Source organism: the organism of the source record quoted next, unplaced genomic scaffold (assembly GCF_019419815.1).
Source record: "Pyrus x bretschneideri cultivar Hongxiangsu unplaced genomic scaffold, Pyrus_bretschneideri_v1 Contig121, whole genome shotgun sequence".
In the NCBI taxonomy this organism is placed as follows: Eukaryota; Viridiplantae; Streptophyta; class Magnoliopsida; order Rosales; family Rosaceae; genus Pyrus; species Pyrus x bretschneideri.
In genome coordinates this window covers 285,080-295,141 of record NW_025999415.1, presented here as the reverse complement: position 1 = coordinate 295,141, position 10,062 = coordinate 285,080, and the positions used below count along the sequence as shown (strand labels likewise).

Sequence of the window (10,062 nt, the reverse complement as noted above, 5' to 3'; positions counted from 1 at the left end):
GGTTTATCCATGTAACGCAATCTAAACATTTCAATTCTCTTGCCTACTACTTGAGTCTAAAATAATTCGTTAATTTGACTATCGAATAACCTTTGGTTGACACGCATCTCCCAGTTTTAGGCTTGTTCACTGTGGTTTACTGTTTTGCAGGTTACTCGAGTTTGTGCACAATCACCACTCATGATGGTGAGCAAATTTGGTTCCAACAGTGATCACCCATCGCAGATATACCAAGCATGATCACTCTTAGAATTGGTCATTGCAGATATACCAAGTAAAACCATAAGCATAATCTAATTATGTAGGCAGTGATCACTTATGGCGGATATACTAAACATGATCACCTATAAAATACGTAGGGTCCCTATCGCAAATATACCAAGCATGACCATCCTTGTACAACTACTATCAGATCAACACATAACTTTTCCTACCTTAACACCTATGATTTACAACGTAAGCACATACACTATCAATTCCTTATAACAACTAAATATCTTGTCAAACATGCATACAAGTTCTCTTAAATGCTTCCATTAGGGTTCCAGGCTTACATTTTCATACTAGTAATCATACATATCATTTCTCATTTAGAAGTTTAATAAGTACATATATCACGATATGGTGCCACTTGCATGTAAACTAAGGGGGACATTCTTAAGATGGCCTATTGACTGGAGTAAGCTCACTAAATCCTATTAGGTCTCTAGTAATACTAATTCAATAGTTAGGAACAATTTGGAACGGTTTGACCAAAAGTAACCCTCGGTCGATGTGGTCAACGATACGATCAACAATCCTAATCATCCAATCTGGAAAATTTACCCATCGGATTTCTGATCCGTAACTTCGTAAGAGTCTCTATATGTTTCTAAACATCAAATTAAAATTTTGTGACGATCTAATTGTTGGATCTCCGCCAATCGCCAAATTTAAGTAGCAGTCAACGATTGGTTTTACAAACTTAGAAATTTAATTCGGAAGATTGGTACGTCAGATTATCAATCCGTAAGTTTTTGAAGTCCTCAAATGATGCGTACTATAACATATATCAAATTGGTAATGATCCAACGGTCAGATCGTTGTCTAGTACAAAGGTTAACAATTTAAAATTTCTTTCAATCCGGAATATTCTTACATTGAATTTTCGATCCATAAGTTCCTAAGATCCTCAAATAACAATCACAACAACATATTAAAGTTTCACATCAATCCAACGATCGGATCAACGTTAATTACGAAAATCGAACATTACCATTTTCAATAAATCGAATATATAGAACCGTTGTAAAGTGTTTCAACAAGGGGACCTTAGAATCGGACCTAGGACATGGAGGACATCTCACTATACAAGACTCCAATTTGCCAGAGTCCCCCTAAGGGCCGCCACGCACGACGATTTTGGAGAACGGAAACCTAAGTTTCCGACTATCTTCGATTGTCCCCAAATTTCACACACTAGCAGTACAAGACACAAGGATGAGTTTTCATACCAGAGTTGAGGTCTAATTTGGCCTAAAAACACCACAATCCGTCTAAACCCTAAAATGGGTATACTTTGATTCGATGCCAAAACGAACTCTAATGCCCCCAATCTTGCTTGGGCTTTGATCTTGAGGTTTTGAGGAGTTGAACGATGGTGGTGATTGGTGGTGGTGCGTTCAGAAACAGGTTGCCACAAAATAACCCACGGAGCCGCCGACTTCATTCTTCACAAAACGAGAGTCAAAACTCGTTAGGTTTGGATGGAAATTAAAGAGGGAGTGGCAAGGTGATGGTTGCAGGTGATGTATGGTTCTCATTAGAAAAATTGATGGAAAACCGTTGGAACAGTCGTGGAAGTCCAGGTCAGAACAAGGTTGCGATGGAAACAGGTCGAAGGAGGGTGGATCCGGTACTGGGTTCTTTCTCCTCGATTTGTCAGCCCTTTCTTTCTCCTTCTCTGATTGGTCCCCCTTTCTCGAGAAAGTGTAGGGGTTTTCCTAAATAGAAACCCCATGTTATTATTTATATCGAACTTCAAACGTCCGTAACTCTTCGTTAACACTCTGATTTATGAACAGTTTTTGCCTACACGTTCGTAGGATTGAGCTCTATTCAAAAATAGTAAGAGTGACCTCGTAGCATGTGAAACCAGTCTAGATTACAATATCCGGGCCTTTCACAAATTCACTTTTGGGGCCAATTCCTTCTTCCCTTGGAAACCTAACAAAATTGACCTATTTTAATCTCCTCCAATAAGCTCTCAGGCACCATTCCTACAGTTATGCAAGGTTACAGTTCCTACACATTTATAAACAACCCCTTCCTCTGTGGTACTCCCTTGGACAAAAACTCGGGTTCCGACACAAAAGCATTGCTTGTGAAAGAATGTCTAATGGGTGGTGGATCAATTGGTATAGTCTACAAAACGAATTTTGAAGGTGGCGTCTCAATTGCAGTGAAGAAGCTCGTGACTCTGGGAAGAAGAGAAATTCAAGATGAATTTAAGCCAGTAATTGGACGACTGGGCAACAACGTAAGGTTAATTTTTCCATTTTAAAATTATTTTATGCTGATGTCAGCAAAAAGCATAACGGAACTCTAACATAAGGGATTTTGTGAAATAATTTTAAAACGTCAAGGAGGTGTTTATGATATGTGGAAAACTTGAGGGGTTTTGAGAAAACACAAAAATCCTCAAGGGTGTATGTGTAATTATATGATGCCATATTGTCGATATTATATTACAGAAAAGACAAACAACCAACAAATCCCTACCTAAGACTGGACCCCAACGAAAAATAAAAAATGCTTTCTTCCAGGAAGTTATCTATGTATATATAAATTTAATTTTCTTGGAAAGCGATGTTAGAATTCATTAGATGCATAATATAAGTGCACTCGAAAATGGCCACCAAGATTTCATTGACAAAGCAAAAGTTTGGATGCACAGCTTTTGGCATCCATGGCTACATTGACTTTATCCCCCTCTCCCCATAAGGTAAAGGTGGAACTGCAAGAGAAGGAAAGGGACGGCTTTTGTCACGAATAATATTAATTATAATAATAATAATAATGATTACAATGCTTGCACAAAAAGCAATACCAAACAGCTAAAACACACAGTGCTCCTATTAATCTGAAATTAGTCAAATCAAGCATCCCACAAATCCCATAAAGCTGTTGAGTGCTGGCGCCTTCTTCAAGCTCAAGATACCCTTTTGGTAAGTATCTCATTTCATGCTCTGTGTTTCTGTGTTTTGGCATATCATTTGTGTTCTCTTCTGTTCTGCACTGCTTAACTACTTTCCTTTACTGCTACAAATGTTTTGGTTTTGTATTGGGTTTCTCGAGTTGCAGAGATTTGATTCTGGTTCCGTCACTTAATAAAGTTGCGGTCTTCTTACTTCTTTGGGGACCCAATCATACCTAAAGAAACATCTTTACAGATCAATTTCCTAGTTTTTCCGGTAAAACGAAAACGAACAAATACCCTTTTTTCTTCTTCTGTGGGATCGTTTTGTTTACTTGTGGTTGCATTTTTTCTTCTTTTTTAATCAAAAAAGAGAAATAAATTACTTACCAGAAGGGGTGTTCGCTTGCAAAAGTAGTGAATTTTGTAGTCTATGGAAACAAATGTTTAGATTCGCTGATGAAATCCTGCCCGAACAGTATACTTGTGATCGACATTCCAGCAAAATTAACATAAAACTTTTCATCTTGGAATACAAGACAAGTATGTAGTGTTAAATTTTTTCAAGATTTAGTTTTTGTTTCGTTTACTTTGTCAAATGAATAGTTGACGAAAGAGATGTGCCGACTCAATTCCCCTGTTGTATTTTTTTTTTAATCTGAGGCCTGCTTGCAGATTTGGAAGTAGTCATGGCCTGCTTACAGATCTTTAGCTGGTCCTTTCTGCACTGCCAGCACAAATTCGCTGGCTAGGCTTTTAAGTTTAATATAACAGGACTGTGCTTATGCAGGTGCAGATTGAGGTATAACAAATCAGGTGTCAAGCATCTCAAGACTTCTTGGGGTTGGTAACATGGCCGAGGAAAGTGGCGTGGATGGGGCTATGCCTCAAGAGCATGGGGATATCACTTCAAGAAGCCAAGTAGAAGAAGAGAAAAGCACCGGCACGAATGGGGATCATCAAGGCTCAGACAAGAGCAGCGGAGATGAGAAACTTGAAAAAGTTCCATTTTCCAAGCTATTTTCATTTGCAGATAAGACTGATATTATATTGATGCTCGTCGGCACAATTGGTGCCATTGGGAATGGCTTGGGGATGCCCCTTATGACGATATTGTTGGGGGAGATGATCAATTCTTTTGGATCTAATCAAAACAATACAGACATAGTTAGTGCTGTTTCCAAGGTAAAGTTATATGCTACAGAAGCCAAAATTTAATCTTTATGTTTGTTGAGACATCGAGTTGAACATTCAATAACGGTTTGAACTGCTCTTATGAGGTCAAATATTGGAGTTCCAGAAAATCACATCGATTTTTTTAGCTCAGGTTTTTTGTTCAATTATTCTTAAGGGATTCTTTTTTTCCTTTTATTTCTTGTCAGTAAATTTTAGGGGATTCATTTGATAATTATTCTTCCTCTGGTTATTCATTAAGTTGTTAGCCTGAACTTGTTGATAATCACTTAGTTATCTTGGTACATTGTAGGTCTCTCTAAAATATGTCTATTTGGCAATCGGGACAGGAGTGGCGGCAAGTCTTCGTAAGTACATCTCATACCCATAACCACAAAAGTTTTTCATGCATGCCGAGAGAAACTCATACACATATCAAGCATTTGAATTTTGAACTGATACAGCTGTATTTCTTGTTCACAGAGGTCTCTTGCTGGATGGTAACAGGAGAAAGACAAGCTGCAAGGATAAGGGGTTTGTATTTGAAAACAATTTTGAGACAAGACGTTGCTTTCTTTGATTTGGAAACAAATACTGGAGAGGTCATTGGGAGAATGTCTGGCGACACTGTTCTCATACAAGATGCCATGGGCGAGAAGGTACTACGCTGGCTGCACAATTACAAACCCTAAATTCACCCCAGGGAGAATAAAAACCTTGAAATTTTTTTTCTTTAAGTGTAACTAAAAGGTCATATTCGTGCACTTGTTTGTGCAGGTTGGAAAATTTTTACAACTATTTTCAACATTCATTGGAGGGTTTATAATAGCATTCATCAAAGGATGGCTTCTTACCCTTGTCATGTTATCCTCGATTCCTCTGCTTGTGGCATCTGGTGCAACTATGTCCATCATTATATCCAAGATGGCAACCCGTGGACAAAGTGCTTATGCAAAAGCAGCAATTGTAGTTGAACAGACGATAGGCTCCATCAGAACTGTAGATCAATCTGGCCTTACAACTATTGGAATAATTTTCGATTGTTTGGCCAAGAGTATGATGTTTCTCATCTGCTTTCTATGTAGGTTGCATCCTTCACTGGAGAAAAGCAAGCAATAACAAATTACAAAAAATGTCTTGCGGATGCTTACAAATCAGGTCTTTACGAAGGTACTGCTGCTGGAGCAGGTTTTGGCATGGTTATGCTAGTTGTGTTCTGCACTTATGCCTTGGCGGTATGGTTTGGTTCAAGAATGGTAAGGAATAATGGATATTCTGGGGGTGACGTGTTGAATGTGATTGTTGCTGTTTTGACTGGATCCATGTAAGCTCCATTTCTTTTTTCTTTTCTTTTTTTTTGTGGGTTATTATAGTACCTATGTTATCATTTTTTTTTTCTCTCTTTATGCTTGATTTTAAATACTTGTACATACATGTAGATACATATATACATGAGTTCCTCTTTTGAATTTTCTTTTTCTCCACTTATTGTTTAAATATATTAACTATTTTGGATGAATTAGGTCTCTGGGGCAAGCATCACCGTGCTTGAGTGCATTCGCTGCTGGTCAAGCTGCAGCATTTAAGATGTTTGAGACTATCAGTAGGAAACCAGAGATTGATGCTTCTGACGAAAAAGGAAAGACATTGGATGACATTCGTGGAGATATAGATCTAAGAGAGGTTTACTTCAGTTATCCAGCCAGACCAGATGAACCAATATTCGATGGGTTCTCTCTTCATATCTCTAGTGGCACCACTGCAGCTTTGGTAGGACAAAGTGGAAGTGGGAAGTCAACAATCATCAGTCTGATAGAGAGATTTTATGATCCACGAGCTGGTGAAGTGTTGATAGATGGCATAAACCTAAAGGAATTTCAGGTGAAATGGATTCGGAGTAAAATTGGTCTTGTCAGCCAGGAACCCGTACTGTTCGCATCCAGCATTATGGACAATATTGCCTATGGAAAGGATGGTGCTACCATTGAAGAGATAAAAGCAGCAGCTGAACTTGCAAACGCCTCCAAATTTATCGATAAATTGCCTCAGGTTCCAACTAATTCTATCTAATTGCAGTTTATAATTATGTGTGTGATCATAAGAATATTATTAGTTCATTTGGCCTTTAATTATTCGTGTTCAGGGCACTAACACCATGGTCGGTGAGCATGGAACTCAGCTATCTGGTGGGCAGAAGCAGAGAATTGCTATAGCAAGAGCAATTTTGAAAGATCCACGAATTTTACTTTTGGATGAAGCTACAAGTGCACTTGATGCAGAATCTGAGAGGATAGTTCAAGAAGCATTGGATCGGATTATGGTCAACAGAACTACTGTTATTGTTGCTCATCGTTTGAGCACGGTGAGGAATGCAAATGTGATTGCTGTCATTCATAAAGGAAAGATGGTTGAAAAAGGTATTCTACCTGATAAAGTTAGCATGTTCTATTTATTAGTTCTTGCATATGTTTCCCTTGGTTGGATATGTTGTATCCAGTTTATGCTGTTTGTCAAGTGTATTTGGCGGTCATATCTATGCACTGCTTTCAAGAAATCTACACAATAAACCCTGATTTTGACTTGCTTTCTTCTGCTATAAAACGTTGCTTTTCCCACCGAAATCTCTTATAATCTCCAGAGTCCAGGCGGAGTGTTTGTACTTCTGGATAGAATTTCGTTTTACTCGTGGCTGCAATTTATTATTAGATCCCAAGTTCCCGCCAGTTTGTCACGTGTATAGGAAGACATATCAATTAAACATATTTTTGTCCATTGATCAGGCTCGCACCCAGAATTACTCAAGTATCCTGAAGGAGCATACTCTCAACTTATACGCTTGCAAGAAGTAAACAAGGGTTCAGATCAAACAGGAGAAGTTCAAAACAAATCTGATATAACTGCTGAATCTTTTAGACAATCAAGTCTAAGAATGTCGTTACGAAGATCCATAAGTCGGAATTCCTCTGTAGGAAATAGCAGCCGCCATTCATTTTCAGCTGCCTTTGGTTTACCCACAGGACATGCTAGCATGCATGGCACTACATTGGCAGAACCAGAGGCCGCTGCCCTGGCATCAGGGCAACCTCCAAAGGTCTCTCTCCTCCGCCTCGCTGCCCTCAACAAGCCCGAGATTCCAGCACTTCTTCTTGGAACTTTAGCTGCAACCGCCAATGGTGTTATACTTCCAATTTTCGGTGTGCTTATGTCCAGGGTAATAAAGACTTTGTATGAACCATTTCCTCAACAAAAGAAAGATTCAGAGTTTTGGGCAATTATTTTTATGGTACTTGGTGTGTCATCATTTCTGGTGATCCCAGCACGAGGATACTTCTTTTCGGTTGCTGGTAGTAAGTTAATTGAACGTATCAGATTGATGTGTTTTGAGAGAGTGGTTCACATGGAAGTTGGGTGGTTTGATGAGCCTGAGAACTCAAGTGGTTCAGTTGGTGCGAGGCTCTCAGCAGATGCAGCAACAGTGCGGGCCCTTGTTGGAGATGCGCTAGCTCAGATTGTTAATAGCATTGCGACCGCAATTGCAGGTTTGGTCATTGCTTTCATTACATGCTGGCAGCTGGCATTTATTATCCTCGCATTGATTCCTCTGATCGGAGTCAACGGATATGTTCAAGCAAAGTTCATGAAAGGATTCAGTGCCGACGCAAAGGTATGATCAGAAGATCCATGAACTAATAGCATATTTCGTATCCAAATTCTTTTGTTCTGATGTCTTACGAAGTTGTATAATTATACCTCTGCAGATGATGTATGAAGAAGCAAGCCAAGTTGCTAATGACGCAGTTGGGAGCATACGAACAGTTGCTTCTTTCTGTGCTGAAGAGAAGGTAATGGAACTGTACAGAAGGAAATGTGAAGGCCCAACAGCTGCAGGGAAAAGACAAGGCTTGATCAGTGGAATAGGATTTGGAATGTCTTCCTTCTTTCTATTTTGTGTGTATGCAACCAGCTTCTATGCGGGAGCTAGACTCGTCAAGGCTGGCAAAGCAACATTTAGCGACGTTTTCCAAGTAACTATTCTCTCCATATTTATCTACCAGTTCTATTCAGAAAGTGTTGAAAACATACATGATATACATTCAGACCAAGTATACGGCTGATTTTAAGATTTGTATTTGATTGCAGGTTTTCTTTGCTTTGACCATGGCAGCCACGGGAATATCTCAGTCGAGCAGCTTTGGTCCTGATTCTAGTAAAGCCAGGAGTGCTGCTGCTTCTATATTTGCAATTATAGACAGGAAGTCTAAGATAGACCCTAGTGACGAGTCTGGCATGAAAATGGATAATGTAAAGGGAGAGATTGAGCTTCACCATGTAAGCTTTAAATATCCATCCAGGCCAGATACACAGATTTTCCGAGACCTCAATTTAACCATTCACTGTGGCAAGGTAAAGATTGCGTCAATTGAGTTGGATTGCAATTCTTCGTTTATTTTGTTTTCATTTCATGACATGTTGATGAAGCTTAAGCCATATTACAGTGTTTTCTTTTATTTGTGAATATCGTTTGCAGACAGTTGCCCTGGTTGGAGAAAGTGGGAGTGGAAAATCGACAGTTGTTGCGTTGTTGCAACGATTTTATGATCCTGATTCAGGTCATATCACACTTGATGGAACTGAACTTGGAAAGTTCAACTTGAAATGGTTGAGGCAGCAGATGGGGCTTGTGGGGCAAGAACCTGTCTTATTTAACGACACAATCCGTGCCAACATTGCATATGGAAAGGATGGTGATGCAACTGAGGCAGAAATCATAGCTGCGTCGGAGTTGGCCAATGCACACAAATTCATTAGTAGCTTGAATCAGGTTAGAACATTTAATAAGTTATTATTTTTTTTGGGTAGTTTATAACAAGATTGTTTCAAAACTAATCCGAATGCGTTGTGCAGGGGTATGACACGGTAGTAGGAGAACGAGGAATACAATTATCTGGGGGGCAGAAGCAACGCGTAGCCATTGCACGTGCAATAATCAAGAGCCCCAAGATATTACTGTTGGACGAAGCTACAAGTGCACTTGATGCTGAATCTGAGAGAGTGGTTCAAGATGCATTAGACAGGGTGATGGTAAACCGGACAACAGTAGTGGTTGCTCATCGACTATCGACAATCAAGAATGCTGATGTGATCGCGGTGGTTAAAAACGGAGTGATCGTAGAAAAAGGAAAGCATGATAAGCTGATCAATATTACTGATGGATTTTATGCATCCTTGGTTGCTCTGCACATGAGCGCTTCAACTGAATGAGCTGCTTTCTTGTACACTTTTCTTCTTCTTTCTTGTACTTTTTTCTCACCAAACACTAAAGAGAAAAATGGCATTGCCACGCCACCTATCCGAATGGGCAAATAGTACAGAAATGCGTAATGGTTGTATTTATTTCTCGTTCTTTCCCTTCTGCCTTCTTGTTTTTATTTCATTTTTTTTGTGGTTCCAATCCGTCATGTAGTAGTCAATGTTAGTCGATGAATAAGAAAGTACTTTTAGCTCGTAGAAGATGGCTTTCATTTTGTTGGTGAGCTTGTCTGAAAAGAAAGTAATACCATAATTTTTTTACATTATTTCAATTCTAAGTGTGTTTTTTCATCTCAAATTCTCACAATATATTTTGAGAGGAATTTCAAGTTAGTTTGACGAATTCAACATATGTACCGAGAAGCAAACTTTGTTGTCAATGCTCAATTGAGCTAAATAGTAGC

The 10,062-nt window shown here is 39.1% G+C and overlaps 1 protein-coding gene across 3 annotated transcripts; it reads left to right on the top strand.

Annotated features, from left to right (window-relative positions):
• The first annotated feature begins 2,922 nt into the window (after nucleotides 1-2,922).
• LOC103953074 (ABC transporter B family member 11) lies at nucleotides 2,923-9,856 on the top strand. Of its 3 annotated transcripts, none has more exons than XM_009364794.3 (13): nucleotides 2,923-3,206; nucleotides 3,966-4,360; nucleotides 4,662-4,716; nucleotides 4,832-5,007; nucleotides 5,126-5,347; nucleotides 5,434-5,672; nucleotides 5,872-6,397; nucleotides 6,492-6,765; nucleotides 7,129-8,012; nucleotides 8,107-8,373; nucleotides 8,489-8,752; nucleotides 8,877-9,170; nucleotides 9,254-9,856. In XM_009364794.3, exons 2-13 carry the CDS (start codon nucleotides 4,028-4,030, stop codon nucleotides 9,608-9,610), a joined length of 3,891 nt encoding a protein of 1,296 aa, XP_009363069.2. In that variant the 5' UTR covers nucleotides 2,923-3,206; nucleotides 3,966-4,027; the 3' UTR covers nucleotides 9,611-9,856. The 3 variants fall into 3 exon arrangements, with proteins under 3 accessions (XP_009363069.2, XP_048434465.1, XP_009363070.2); XM_048578508.1 differs by lacking the exon at nucleotides 2,923-3,206 and adding an exon at nucleotides 3,239-3,452; XM_009364795.3 differs by lacking the exon at nucleotides 2,923-3,206 and adding an exon at nucleotides 3,472-3,718.
• The last annotated feature ends 206 nt before the right edge of the window (nucleotides 9,857-10,062 follow it).

Bases quoted from the DNA above. Each gene is read 5' to 3' on its own strand.
- LOC103953074 (XM_009364794.3), top strand. From the start codon at position 4,028: ATGGCCGAGGAAAGTGGCGTGGATGGGGCTATGCCTCAAGAGCATGGG. The intron at 6,398-6,491 runs GTTCCAACTAAT...ATTCGTGTTCAG, and splicing joins TTATCGATAAATTGCCTCAG to GGCACTAACACCATGGTCGG. The intron at 8,374-8,488 runs GTAACTATTCTC...ATTTGATTGCAG, and splicing joins CATTTAGCGACGTTTTCCAA to GTTTTCTTTGCTTTGACCAT.